Source organism: Sceloporus occidentalis, unplaced genomic scaffold (genome assembly GCF_023333645.1).
Source record: "Sceloporus occidentalis isolate IW3139 unplaced genomic scaffold, rSceOcc1.0.p SCAF_28, whole genome shotgun sequence".
Lineage (NCBI taxonomy): Eukaryota > Metazoa > Chordata > Lepidosauria > Squamata > Phrynosomatidae > Sceloporus > Sceloporus occidentalis.
The window spans coordinates 12150770-12166869 of record NW_028317008.1 but is presented as its reverse complement, the minus strand read 5'-3'; the positions used below and the strand labels follow the sequence as shown (position 1 = coordinate 12166869).

Here is a 16100-nt window from a genome sequence, read left to right as displayed (position 1 = left end):
TCCTGATATAGAGACTCTAACCTTAATCACTCCTTGGTATTGTCTTTTTAAATTCTACTTCTGCTAGTAGGCTGTTCCATATATCTACCACACTCAGTAAAACTTCCTTACAATACATATAAACCCCCGATCCTCCATAGTTTTAGACTATGGCCTCTCTTATGTAGCATCTCATATGAAATAAACTCCCCATTTACTTTGTTAAATCGATTTAATTATTTAACTGTTTTTATCACATCTCCCCTCTCCCTTCCCAGTCATTCCCTTCAGTTGTCACTGACACGATTGTGTCCCCAATGCTATATTGTCTTGGTATTTTTACGTCCCAACTGCATTATTTTACATTCATCAACATTAAACTGCAGCTGCCACACTCCCGACGATTCTTCTAATTTACTTAAATCACTTGCCATTTGGCTTTTTCTACCAGACCTTTGTATTATGTGAAAAAATACACACCCTACCATTAAGATCTTTTGTAATATCGCAAAAAATACTGATCTTTGAGGTTCCGCACTGATAACAAGACGTTCCTCTGAATATACACTGTTAACAACAACCTTCTGTATCCTGTCACTCAGCCATTGCCTTGTCCATTCAACTATTCTAACATCCAAACCCAAATGCTTATTTGTCTTGTATGAGGGGCAGTGTCAAATGTCCTATGGAAATGTAGATGTGTTATATCTACTGCATCTCCCTGGTCTATTATTTTTGTTACTAAAATATATTAGTTTGACAAAGTCTCCCTGCAGTAAACTAATGCTGTTTCTGTTATAGTAAACCATCTACATTCAGATATTTAACTGAAGTCTTTTACTTAAGCATGGTATTTCCCAACTTCCAACGTAAGATTTACTGGTCTGTAGTTGGCCGAGCCTTCCCTGCTACCTGTTTTGTGAAGTGGGGCTACAATTACCAACTTCCAATCTTCTGGAGCTACTCCTGTAAATAGTGACTGGTTAAGCAAGTCTGACAAGTTTTGTCAGGACATTCCAAAGCACTTTTAATAACTTTGGGTCCCATGGCTTTGTTTATTTTTACTTTAGAGACTTCAAATAACATAGTGTCACACTGTTAACGTAACCATACTGACTCATCACAGACCAAAGAGGGACATAACGTGTATAATGGCTCATGTCTTCAGTCTTTCCTCAAGCATGTCTTCAATTTATACCCAACTAGTTTTATAAGAGTAATTATATTTTACTACATCTCCTTACTCACATAAAAATATGTCAGAAATAATAGATACTTTCTAGGGTAGTATTGGAGTTGAAACTTAATAGAGACCCATCTTTAATGGTAATTGGGTTCCAAACATTATTATGTTTTCTACATTACCAGAATTTACTTTCATCATCAAGGAAAAAAATTTTGGGGGGGAAATCATGTATCATACCTATTTACACCCCCCTAACATCTGCTGTCATCACTGGGCAAACAGGATTGCTATAGGGAAACTAATCCTAGCCAGGAAGTAGGTGAACATATTTTGATGGACATTGGCTAAAGGGGTCAATACGATATTTTATTAGACTAAATCCCCAACACACAAGACCTATGTAGCATAGTCAATGTGGCTGGTCCACCAAGCCTCCAAAGTACCCCTTTCGGATTTTGGACACCATTGTGTACTTTGACTCATGACTAAAATCTGTAGAATTGTATTTATTTTCAGCGATAAAGCCTTAGTGGGCAATTACGCTACCTGGTGCTCAGCTTTCTGTCTGGGCTGGTTGGGGAAAACAAATATCTCAATTGGCCCATTTGTGCTATGGCGGTCAGCGGACATGGTACTTTTCCACCATGCCGCACACCCTTCAGAGGTGGAGTGTGGGAATGAGACATAATTTCCTGGCGCCCAGACTAGAGTACACCCCCTCTTTGGGAAAGACATGGGTGGTGGCTAGGGTACTGTAAGCCTTAAAAACTCTACTGGCACTTATTCTGGGAACAGGATTACAGCCATAATTGTGAGATTCTCTCAGTTATGACTCCAGTTTCAGGTCCTGATTATATACACTAATTGGTTTGAAGCTAGCCACAGACAAAACAGCCTCATAAAGGTTTAGTCAGATAGCGCTAGTCATTGCTTTAATTCTGCATGAGAGCACATCAGCAGCATCCCCAGAGTTATTATCAGACTGAGGTTTTCCCACAGCTTCAAAGGCTTCGGAATGTACAACTAGTATTAGCCTATATTTAAAACTTGATGTTCCAACAAAAGCTAAATCCCCCCCCTACTGTCCACCCTGAAAATAACCTATGTATTTCTGTTATATTTAAGGTGTAATTAATTGGGTTGTGTTTATGGCCGAGTATAATGTTATTTATAGTCCACCAAGAGGTAGTGTCCCATAGCTTGAACAGACCTGTTTTAAAGTCTGTAAAGTTGTGTACGTAGCTCTGGGATCTACAAAGTAAGTAATGCAGAAAAATATAATGTTTTGATTACTATGAAATTACAGAATTTGCCAGCATGTAATTTTATTTTTTATTTTTAGGTCTGATACAAAATTTGACTCCAACTCAGGTATGTTTTATATATTAGTCCTTTTAATAATTGATTCATACTTAATGCTGAATCTTCTTGCAGAAATGCCAAATGCTTTGGAATGTATTGCTTATTTCTAAACCTTTCAAACAATGAAAACCAATAATCCACATAATAGTAAAGGACGTTCCTTGTCAACTTAGTAGGTTAAATGCACATCGGGGTCCACTTAATTAAAAATTATGCATATGATGTTCCTTTGTTGTATAGGAGTTATAAAATGTCTATTTTTGACTTCTCCCCTGCTTGCTTCTACTGCAATAGTGTATGTCAACTCAACTTACAAAAGTACAAATGGAAGTCAAAGAAATTCCCCTTCAGACTCATTTTCCTTCTGATCTTAAAGTGTTCCTTTAATATATAAATGTCTGCTGAAAATCAATATTTATTGATAATATTATTGTATGGGTTAATATATATATTAGTAGAAGCATTATTAAACCCTCATCTACAAACGCCAGAAGGCTTGTTTTTTCCCTCAGAAATCTCATGGTGCTGCCACAACCACAAAGGATTCTGGGTAGGCGCATGCAAATAAGGTCAATAATTCTCACCTTTGCCTCTCGATCCACTTTATACATGGATCCCTTGAAAGTAATTGCCCGCTGTACGAGACAGCCTTTAGACAAAACTCGGGTAAGAGGTGCAATATCCAGATCACCGCTTATGGACAGCTGTTTTGTCCTTAATGGGACTCGTCAGCATGAGGTTGTGATACTGGCTTAATACTTGAGGCTTGGGGTAGCCAAGAAATACCAATACAAATGGAAGTCAAAGTAATTCCCCTTCAGACTCATTTTCTTTCTTCTGATCTTAAAGTGTTCCTTTAACCCCTTCGTGACAAAGGCTGATTTTACTTTTTGTACCCTTCGTGACAATGGCCGTTTTAACATTTCTGCGCTGCTCGTGTTTAGCTGTAATTTTCTTCTTTCCCGTTTACTGAACCCACACAAGTTATAAATTGTTTTTTTCAGGACAAGAAGGGCTTTCTTTAGATGACATTGTTTTGATTGTATCATATTATTTACTATTAAAAAAAGTATAAAATATGGTGAAAAATTTAGAAAAAAAAGACTTTTTCTAACTTTTAGTTGAAAAATCTTTTACTCATCTATAAAAGGTCATGAAAAAACCTGCTAAATAGATTCTACTATTTGTCCTGAGTTTAGAAATACCCAATGTTTTTATGTTTTTTTGCTTTTTTCTGCACGTTATGGAGCAATAAGTACAGGTAGCGTTTTGCTATTTCAAAACCATTTTTTCCAAATCTGGTAATTCTTCCCCCCATGTGCCATTTCGGGTATCTTTGAAGCCGGCCAATGCAATTTACCCCATCAAATCATATATTTTTGAAAACAAGACACCCCAGGGTGTTCAGCAGCATCTCCTGAGTACAGCGATACCTCACATGAATGATTTTGTCTGGCTGTTTGGGTTCAAAAGGGCCACATTTGGGGCATGCGCATTTTTCAATGTTGAACTTTGGCATTTGGGGATCCACTGCCCATGCCCCATTTGGTACATCCTTGAGCTGGGCCATTTCAGTATGCCCAATAAAACCATATATTTTTGAAAACTAGACACCCCAGGGTATTTCAAATGCTAGCAATTTAACTCTTTCCATGCACTATATCTACCACCAGTCTTTGTCAAGCCCGCCCTGGGGTAAGTATTTGGTGTCGCTGGATGCCTCCTGATCGAGGCATTCCAGCGACACCATTTAAGTTTAGGAGGTGATCGTTGATCGCCTCCTAAACGCTTTTAAAACGGGCGTCCACCGCCATACAATGTATGGCGGATGTTGACGCCCCGGGGAGGGGCCAAACATGGCCCCTGGTGCCCATCGTGGCATTGCTGAATGCCTCGAGGTCGAGGCATTACAGCAACGCCGTTTGGGTGCAGAAAGCGAACCTAGATCGTTTTCTGCACCCGTTTAAAGACATGCCGCTCATACCGGCAATTGTCATTAAGGGGTTAATATATAAATGGGGTATATATATATATATATATATATATATATATATATATATATATATATATATATATATATATATATATATATATATAATCTAGACTGTAAGCTTGTTTGAGCAGGGCCATCCTCACATGTTGTCTCTAAGTCAAATTGTTATGTTACATACTACATGTTTTGTCCTGTCCACCCATTGTACAGCGCTATGGAATTTGATGGCACTATATAAAATAATAAATAATAATAATTAAAAGTACTGGAACACCTGACTATTACACCGACATCACATTCTAAATAAGTAAACATATGAAACAATCTCCATTCCAGTTCAGTTCAAGACATTTTGGACAATGCTATGCTTCCATTGTGGGAACTGTATTCTAGTGCCCAAAGCAAAGTCCATAAAGACATGGTTGGATGAGTTTGGTGTGGAAGAACTTGACTTGCCGCACAGAGGCCTGACCTCAACCCCATCTAACACCTTTGGGATGTACTGCAACAGAGATTGCGAGCCAGAGCTTCTTGTCGAACAACAGTGCCTGATCTCCCAAATGCTCTACTGGATAAATGAGCAAAAATTCCCACAGAAACACTCCAAAATCTCGTGGAAATCCTCCCCAGAAGAGTGGAAGCCGTTATAGCTGCAAAGGAGGGACCAACTACATATTAATGTTTATGTTTATTTAGGATGCAATGTCATAAAAGTCCCTGATGGTGTAATGATCAGGTGTCCCAATACTGTTGATTATATAGTGTGTATGTATGTGTGGATGTATATGCGGTTGTAGTTTTCTAGCAGTACCCAGTAGCTTGTACATTTTGTTATTTTGTGTGTGTCTGTATGTATGTGTGTGTATAATATATATATATATATATATATATATATATATATATATATATATATATGTATATATATATATGTGTGTGTATATATATATATGACATACTGTATATAAGGCACTGATATATAAAAATACAAATATATTTAAAATATTAAGATATATAAAGATTCTTTCACTTCTTCAAATCTTTGTGTCAAATAAACCGTAAAGTGACCTTTTTTTTGTTCTCTATTGTGCTTTTGTCACATCTGCCAAAATAAAATATTTCACTACAAAAATAAATTTGAATTTTACAAGTTAAGTCTTCTGACCATGTGCAGTACATATGTAATTATAGGATGTATGGTTTTCATAGGTTGTCTCTCATTCTGTGCCAATTCTCTGAAATAAGGTCCATTTTGTTATGAGTAAGATAGCATATTGCAACAGTATAAAAGGAACATCTTGGGTTTCCCCCAGTTTTTCAAGATCACAGTGTTTATGTTACAAAATATATTCATTTGATTGTATTTTAGTGATTTAAACATTCTATTTTAAACAGTTTGGAAACAACGAGGATATAAACCATGAACAAGCAATAATTGCCAACAACTTATTTCGAAGATTAAAGTTTTTTAAGGCTTTAGGGTTTAAGAATGCATTAAAACATTTCCGGTGTATGATGTCAAGTACACTGAGTATTTTATATTGCAGCCAATAAATGTGGCATATATGACACATCCACACACAACACATCATTTTGATAGCATATGGTATTTGGACGCGGAAAGACTTCCTTTTTTCTTTTCTGATAAACCAAAAAGTGGGGTTTTAATTTTATTAACCATAAAAGCAAAAAGGAGAATTTCAAAATTATTCTTAGATCGATCTATTAAAGTGTATAAAATTATAACAAATATGGAAACAATCTTCAGGAAAATACAATACTGTGAATTACAATAACACAATAAATGATGCGGGGTATTCCTGATTTTCTTGAGGTGTGATGGAACTGTGAGCTCATCTGTAAACGGTTTTTACCATTCCTTTCTTTTCACCTCATGTGCCATTGATTACCTTTTAAGCCCCTTTTTTTTTTTTTTTGCAGAATATCTAATGTAAAGGGAACTAATTTTTATATAGTACTTATTTCATAAGTACTCCGTGAATCAAGAACCCACAGCTATAGGTGCCAAAAATAGTACAAAAATAGAAAGTATAATCCTTCTTACACTTGATCCAATATATACACCATATATTGTGAGATGTATTCATATGACTTTGGATTGAAAATCAACACAGTTTTACATTTCAGCCTTTTTTAGACTAGCATCTAACAATTGTCACTACATATAAGTGTCCAGAAATGCTGTGTTTGAACCTCTGTTAAACTTTGAAACCTTGGTACTGTTCTATAGCAAATAATTGTCAATTTCCAGTACCCTTTTGTTGCATATATATATATATATATATATATATATATATATATATATATATATATATATATATATTGTATAGTATTTATAGTGTTTCATTATATACACTGCAAAAGGGCTTAAAAATAAAATATTAAATTATCAAAAAATTGTGAATCTTGCTTAGACAGGTTTCCAGTATATTACTGCCATTTTCTTATATATTTAAGGAAGGATTTCAGTGAAACTACACTTAGACAAATGTAAGATATATCACACAGGAACATTTAATTACAATAGTTAAAATAGTGTACGGTTTCCCAGGCAAGGTCTGAGGATAACACTGAGATCACAGAACATTCCAATTACAGCTGCAATTGTTCACAACATCCTTGACAGTTTAAATATATCTCACATTCTCATGTCCTCTTAATGTAAACATTTACTATGTAAGTGGATTCCCAAATTAAACTTAAAACGAAACACAGGTAAATTGTTGATGAAATAAGGGAAAGGATAGTGGTGTAGTATAATTGTACTTAACATTTACCTGAAATAACTCTGCACTTCACATATTTCAAACAAATCTGTTCTCTGATCTCCACGTAGCTCTTAAAATGTGAATGTGGGTGATGTGTTCTTTTCAAAGCAAAGACATTTGACAATCCTATACTTTAGCTGCATTGACCACTTTAACAGGAACGATGATCTAATATTGACCTGGTTTTTTTTGTTGAAATGAGTTAGTGATTTTGAAGATTCCAGATCCAGCCTTTAAGTTGTGGGTGGCATGTGATGGAGCTCAATTAGTTATGATGTTCCATTAATGTCGGGTTGATGGAACAACCAGTGGTTGTACATAGTTATACACTATCAAGGCAAACAGAGAGACCAAGTTAACATAAAATCTTTCCTCAGAAGCACATGAATGGCATTCCTTCATCCTATTTGCAATCCACCCACCATATGTACTGAACATTTTATTATTATCTTTTATTTATATAGCGCCAACAATTTATGCAGCACTTCATTCAAAACATATATTCAAGGGGTATGGCGAGACTAGAATTGGCAGGCTAAGACAAAACAATACATAAGGTGGAGAGAGCCCTGCTCGTATACATCTTTGGTGCTTATATAACCAATTTGTATATGGTCCTAAGCCAGGGGCAGGATACTACAAATTGCATAGTTACATCTGATGTACAAGTCCAAGATATACTAAATAAAATAGATTGTTTGTCAAATGTATTTGAGGAATCAAAAGGAATGGGGGCATTGTTTGATATTAGTCACTGATAAAATACCCATGAAATTAAAAAGAATGGTTCTAATTACAGTATTTTGGGGGGGTGTAAAACCTAAGCTATAAGGCTTTTGAGTCGTGACGGCAGAATGAGGCAAGCAGTGATGTTTCCTCATTGCAATCTGATCATAGTCTCTTATTGTAGATTTGTAAATGTGTGTTCCAGAGTCTGTTTTGTTGTAATACAAATAAAACAGATACTGTGTCCTTTTGGGAACTGAGATTTAAATGTGCTCATGTAACATAAGGCTTGGACAATCCACTATATGTATAGCCTTCATATTCTTCATTGACGGTATTAAAAGTTCCACCATGAATAATGGCAATGTAATAATAAATGGCATATTCCTCTACACTGCATTGCTGATTACTATCTGCAAAGCAGTTAAATTGGCATATTATCTATCAAAATAGGGGCTTCTAAACATTGCTTAACTTTGATTCCCATCATTCTCAGTCTTTGGAGAAGGAAAACTGACTGTTGGCTACTTCTCATACTATCTAAGAAGATAAAATAGATTAGGTGGCCAATATAATGGAATATTCTTATTTTGTGCTGCTAACAATATGTTGTTTTGGTTTCCTCCTTTATTTATCTTGATACGTCTGCAGTTGTAAATATATTTACCAAAGTCATAAATGTAGAACAGTACTAAATATTAGACTTGTGCACCTGGACCAAAAATGATTTCTGACGAAATTCAGAGGGCTTTTTCCATTCGGCAACAAAATTTGTTGCCACTCACCCTCCCTCATGCTCTCTCACATGCTTTTACACCTTCATTCACTTTCTCTTAATGGAGAAAAGGGGGAGAGTACTCCAAGAACCCATAATATTGCAGATGGATTTGTGGAGAAATAGAGGTGCGAAACACTTCTTTCTCCAGAAATCCATCTGCAATATTCTGGCTTCTTGGAGTACTTCCACGAAAGGGTGGAGCCACGGCCCACCACATGGAGACAGCTTCCTACAATGGGGGGAGAGGATGTGTGCAGAGACTTTTGCAGAGCTGATGCCGGAGAGAAATGCACAAAGAATGAAGACGGAAGAAGAAGAGGCAAAAGAAGAAGCAGAGCCAAGGGTAAGAAGACAAAGAAGATAGGAAGACTTGGAGAGTGAGTGAGAGTGTGAGAGCAACAAAATGCAAATTAAAATTCTGAGCTGTCTGCTACTAGATATATTCACACTAAAATCTTTTGCAATGTTTCTAGAAACTATCCATGGTTAGAAGAGCCTTCTTCATAAGCCAGTGATTACTTTGACTGTTCACCCAACAGCCACTGAGATATTGTCGCCCTGCAGACAATAGACATGTATTTACTTGTGTGATGTGAAACACCCTAGCATAATCCTGCAAAGCCTAACATAACCTTACCGGCAGATGCTACTACCCAGAACACCCCATTTTTTTATTTCTGTAGTTGATTATGAAATCTGACCTAATGTTCCAGATGTTTAGAAAAAGCATAAAATCCATTGTTTTAAATACTGTGAGTGTTTATGCAAATGTTGACAGGGTGATAAGCTGCATTACATGGTTAACAGTGGATATACTTTAAGCAAGAGATATTCTATACTGGTTCCAAAGAAGATTGTATTATTTGTAAATTTTAGTGGTTTAGTACATTATTGAACTAGTACAGGATTAGGCCCTGAGACATATGTGCATTTACACATACCCACACACACACAGTAGTGTAGGGTCATTTAGCAACCCCTACTGAGCAATTGTCCTATAGTGAGCTGCTATGGGCAGACCAAGGCCCATGCCTTGTGTTCCTAATATATAATCTGGTAGAAGGCCCGTGTACTTACCTGTCCACCTATGAAGTGTCAAAAATTATTTTTAATACATTTCCTTAACGATTTCCTGTCTCTTACTAGAATTTCTAGTCTTTGTAGTTTTTAGATTTTAGCTTGGCTCCTTAAACCATTTAAGGTACTGTGTAGATGGGATTTTTTTTTTAGCTCTGTGTGTAAAATACCTGGGGAAAGAGGTTACGCGGACTTATGCTTTTCTAGGAAATTGGTGTCTCTCATTTTATCCAAAGTAGTTTCATTCAAAACTTTAGCCGTTTCATTTTGCAGTGCAGACTGTTCATTTGTTTGGATCTCATTTATTTCCCTTTGGTCGTGCTTGTGTCTAATTCTATGAATAAACCTTTCAATTCGCTGTTGGTCTGTAGTTAGTAGGCCACAGACCAATCAGGTTTTCATCACTCACTGATATAGAATTTCACATGTACTGGATCATTTAACCATTCAGAAAAAATGCCACAGGATATCCTTTTACCTTCTGTGTGTTTAAAATGAGGTGAAATCCAGGTTACAAGAGAATCACAGAAAACTCTTCTATTCTTGTTTAAAATGTCTAGCCAATTGAAAGTGATGTCTTTTGACACGTGAGATTCAGAGATTTCAGGACTGATTAGTGTCCCGGGGTAGAATGTGTAGAGTGTTTTTGTAATGAGCCAGTGCACAGAAGATATACATTATTTAATCAAGACCAGAAATAAAATTGCTGATGGCTTGGACTTAACTATAAATTATTAAAATGTTCCTGTATTTTGTATCAAATAACATTTATTCTAAATTGGTTTTAGCTAGGAAAAGTGTGTCTAAAACAGATATAAACATATTTTATTTGGTTAAGGATTCACATGTCCATAAGCGGGAAAAAAATCCAATACTTTTTTGTTTGTTAAAAGTCATACTTCTGTTCATATTTCCAATGACTAATCATCGTAATAATCAGGAGAATGTTTTGAAACTCTACTTTCAAATCAAGCAACAATTTCTTTCCCATTCCCCTGCTCCCAAAAGGGTTATATTCCGGCCCACACTACTGTCATGTCAGACCCGACGCCTTTCTCCAAGCATACCAGAGGATATCTACCCGAACAAGTATTCTTAATTCCATATGGAATTCCCTATGATTTTCTGATTTTAGAGGATAATTCAGATGTTTCTGCCACAATGTGGCTACTCTTCTTTAGTGAAACATCTTTAACAAATGCGTGTTCTTTGATTTGATACAGGATATGTAACAGTGTAATGTAAGATTATTAAATATGTTCTTATGTGAAATTCTCAGTTCATGGAAAGAGTGTGGAATATGCACTTTATGTTGCAATATGATCAAATAGTTATCTAATTTTCTGTTTTAGACAACATGATTGTGAGTTTGCCTTGAATAAGGGATGCTAATGTCTGTTTCCTATGACCACTAGGTTTTGTGTTTTCAGACCGATTGTACTATTATACTGTATATATCTCTACATATCATTGGGCCGAATGGTTTATATCTGCCATCAAATTCAAATTTATATGATCTAATCAGCAAGAACCTTCCATTATGCACTGTAAAAATAAGACCACGTTTTAAACCCCCCCCATTATGTTTTTAAAAATCACCTTTGGGAAAAAAACAAATTTTATATATTTTATCAGATGCTTATCCTAATCCACCATTTCTGTGTATGTATTACACTCATTGTCTTCAAAAGCGTATCTATCATTGTTAAAGTCAATGCAATATGCTTAATAAACGTTTGATGCCTCCTCCTGTAAGAAAATGGCTAAATTGTATAATACAATGATCTGCATCTTAATTTTTTTCTACTAAAATACCGTGCAGGCAAATTAAATCTTTGGAATGCACCACACATGTTATCATTGAATAAACTATAATTATATGTTTACATGAAACTGAAATGTTAAGACCCCAAGGAACAGAACCACATACCGCCACAATATAATACAAAGTTGCATTAATGTCGTAACAACTTTAATGCAAAGCAACACTAACAAAGCTATGCTACTGTCACACAAGAAGTTTTACGAATATATTCTTATAAACTATAACTGTGCTTGCACCTGATATGATTTACACCTGTGTTTGCCCATATCTAGTATACCCCTGCACCTTCAGTGTATGTGTGTGAGTGTATGTGTATGTATACTCTAGAACTGAGCTGCCAATGGAACCCGCCATTGCCTTGTTGTGTTGACTGTAGCAGCTCTGCAGGAATATGAACAGTACATGGTTTCTTAGCTCTTTTGCACCATCTGTTGGACTTTTACTTGTTTTTCCATGTATGCTTTGACTCTCAGAATTGTTCAGGCATGTTATTTGTTACTGCATATGCTTATATATAGGATAATGCAAAAGACTGATATTATTAGGCTATAACTTGCTTGTTTTATACATTATCATTGAAGGGTTCCAAATGTGTGTGCAAACTGTGTGGCTCTGCCTGCCTGGGGGATTCAGTTTGAATAATACAAAGTAAATCTATAATGCCTTATTTTTCACCTATAAGGGTTAGGGCATAGACCATTTAAATGTCCTAAGTGCTGTATATTTATTAAGGTGAAACATACGGTCTTCAAATTCAGGCAACACCATTATTTTTTTTATCTGTTTGTTAAGATGTCTCATATTTGTTATGTTTAAACAAAATCTCTCATTTTATCTATGCGTTATACCGGGCCATCTCAAACCTTCTTGCAGGAGAAGCTCTCTTAATTTTGCTCTTTCATAGTATATAGTAAAAATCAGGGCGCTGAAAACTCCCTATTTCATGAATCCAGCATAGAATTGTCACATTGTCAGCACACGTTTCCAGCTTACATCGCTTACATCTTCGCTAACTGTAAAGGTAATGGTAGCCCAAAGTGACCTAAAGTAGAGCTCTTTGTAGCTCTCTATATTAAAAGTGCTTTAGTATGTTTGCATCAACATTAGCCACACTCAGCATCAAGAATACGAAATAGTGATATTGGATGTCTTGGCACTGCCGATCTGCATCCTTCAGTCATCACCTCATACAAATAATCTGATATACCTTAAGGGGTATAGGTAATTCAGTGCCATCAATGGTACAAAAGTCTTTAAAAGTCATTTCTGGTGTAAGTGTAATACACAAATATTCCACACCTTCAAACGTTTCTCTAGGGCCAGAGAATACACAGGGTGCGGTTAGAGGCAAAGCTCGGAGTGTTGGAGCTTTCTGAAATGTTGTTGTTTTTATAATGTGTTAATAGCTATTTATATAACTCAGTAAGGCTTTAGAAGAATAATGCATTTTATTTACACAATATATTCAATAAGCACATTTTTTGCAGTCTATATATACATTACCAAGGCATTTTATGCAATAGAAAACTGTGGTACACCAAACTTTCCTCTTGATTGTAAGCTCATTTGAGCAGAGCCCTCCTTAAGTTTTGTTTCTGTAAGTCCAAATTGTTCTGTTTGAAGGGGGCTGTTGGATTTGATAGATGTATATAAATCAATCAATCAAATAATTCTGTGTCTCTAGGAAAGTGAGACACCTGAGCAGGAAAGGCGGTAGGCTGAAGGATTTGGGTCCCAAAAATTTGAATCATAAGATGAAACACTGATGAAGCATGTGCTCGTACACTGAGTGGAATGTCAAATACATCAGGGGTACCCAGCTCCTGTCCATTAAGTCTATGTAGTCAGTATTACCTGATGACATCACAGGTGCTTCAGTCTTCTTGACATATCCTTTATCCGGGCCATTTGTGTGGATATACTGAAATCCTGCACCTTTGAAAGGTGGAGCTGGAAACTACATCAATATTAAAAATGAGGAAAATTAATGGGAATGTAGTAAATCGTGATCTCTTGCATTTTTTGCAGGCTGGCCTTCTTTTTATGATGTTATGAATCCAGAGGCCATAACATTTCATGATGACTTCTCATATGGCATGCACAGGGTGGAGACAAGCTGCAGTCAGGTAGGTATATACTTGTAACTCAATGTGATGCCTGATATGCAGAAAAGCTTAACATTTTCCATTCTTTCACTTTTATGTTATTTGGGACTATTTAGAAAACAAATCTTAGCATAACAAAATGTATTTGTAAACAGACTATACCATATGTTAGTAAATATTTTACCTGTACAGGATGTAGTTCAATTGTGGAAGAAAAGAAAGATACATATGGTGTATTCTAAGGATATCGTAATTGGTAAATACAAAATTAGATATAAAAATTCACATTACTCTTACCTAAGTTAGTGCTAGCCCAAGTTTTGCAGTGCTTTAGTTAAGGAATGAACTTCTATATAACTTTAACTAAAGGGATATACGAACCAAGTGATGCCTTTTAAAATGCTGGGTAGTCTTGAATACAGATATGTCCGTCACATAACCTTTTGATCTGCTAGGAAGTAGTTTATCGTTTCTTGGATGAAACTTTGTGAACATGTGTACTAAGTAAATGATAACCCTCACATAAGAGTTTTGGGATTGATTATGGGGTCCCCTATTCTTTTTTAATAAAGAGAAACTTTATACTGCATTATATTAATAGTTAGCTGATGGTTCTATGTTTTGGATGCCAGAAAGTCACCAACAGAGGCTGAAACACAGCATAGTGTTTTATGGTGAGCTTTACACCTTGTTGCACTAGTAATATATTTTCAGTTTAGGAAGGTGACAGGAAATAACATTCCATAACTATTTGGAAACTAACCTGTACATGGTATAAGATACTGCACACTTGCATTTTAACAGTCATATATTTTGTAAAATGTATATGTAAGGAATGGTACATGGAAGCAGTAGTTATGTTAACATATATTTAGATTCATAAAGCTTTAAAATACGGCATTTATTAACCAGTAAGTCTTTGAAGTCAGGTGATTATTACATTTAATTATTCAGGTAACTTTTTAAATACTTCACAAATATATAATTTCTTGAAATACAATATTCTAATAGCGTTCCTTTTTATGATTGGCTTATATTTTTTGGGGTGGCTTGCTTTTGAGCGTCTCTCTTTGTCTCACACAGTGGCTCGCATTTTGTTTTAAAGGTACTTTTCCACTTAGAACATTAATTGGGCTCTCTAGTATGTTAAATAGGAACTTACATCAACATGTGTTTATTATCCAATTACAACTTAGTATTCAGAAATATTGTATTGCTTTCCGTGTTAAAACTGTTTTAGTTCCGAGATAATTATTTTCAGACAGCTGCACCTATCTAGATGACCAATACATACTGTACATCTTCAAATGTTGCACTAGCTCTTCCACCACGATATCCTACACTTTACATGTTACCATTTCCCTCTAGATTGAAAGCTTGCAAACATATAAACAGATTTGTAATGGTTTCATTTGTTGAATTTCAGTGTGGTGCCCACCTTGGGCACATCTTTGATGATGGCCCTCGTCCTACAGGCAAGAGATATTGTATAAACTCTGCGTCGCTGAACTTTGTACCGGAGGCTTCTGATGGTGACCAGAGTGGTGCAACGTCCACATCTGAAAAGAATGAATTGTGAATGAAATAACTAAAGAAAAGGTTTTGGTTTTTTTTATATGTGGCTATGAGGAAGCCCCTAATTCTGAAGTCAATGCTCCTTGACTATAGCTACACTAAATCCATAGTTTGCAGAACATATAAATATAGCATTTTTCTTCACTCTCCCTGTTTGTGAAACCCACATAAATTTACATATGTATATATTTGTAAAATGAATAGAATGTTTTCTAATGTAATATTATTGACATTATGAAACACTGTACTGTAGCTGCATTAAATAATAGCAATATTCTTTTGAGCGTTTACAAATTAAGAATACTTATTTTTTCATCTAATGTTATTAAGAATTTTTAGGATCTCATGCAAAACAAAAAAAAAAAATAAAACTTATTTTTCTTGTGCATTGTATCAGCATCATATTCGACCTGGGTCTTATTCAACTTAAACAAATCTCTCATCAGTAGTAGAAATCCAGAACATCACTGGAGATGATAAAGCACAATGGAACATGAATTTTGTCATTCAGCTTTAAGTGTCCCAAAGGGAAAAAGAATGTGTGTGCAAAACAAAGATTTTTTTCCCTTACACTCTGCTTTGTATTAAAAATATTTATTAATATAGCTCTTTTTCTGTGGTGTTTTGGGGGTCATGTATTCTTGTTAATAATCAAGGGTTGAATCATAGCCTTGTAGGTATGTGCTAAAAAAAATAGGTTATCAATAT

The 16100-nt window shown here is 35.5% G+C and overlaps 1 protein-coding gene across 2 annotated transcripts in view; it reads left to right on the top strand.

Moving 5' to 3' along the window:
• LOC149299833 (methionine-R-sulfoxide reductase B3, mitochondrial-like) overlaps nt 1-15396 on the top strand; it is a 35690-nt gene extending 20294 nt beyond the window's left edge. For both annotated transcript variants that reach the window (XM_089486180.1, XM_089486181.1), the window contains exons 4-6: nt 2508-2536; nt 13741-13838; nt 15244-15396. In XM_089486180.1, the coding sequence (XP_089342306.1) occupies nt 2508-2536; nt 13741-13838; nt 15244-15396 (280 nt within the window). The remainder of the gene's footprint in view (nt 1-2507; nt 2537-13740; nt 13839-15243) is intronic.
• The last annotated feature ends 704 nt before the right edge of the window (nt 15397-16100 follow it).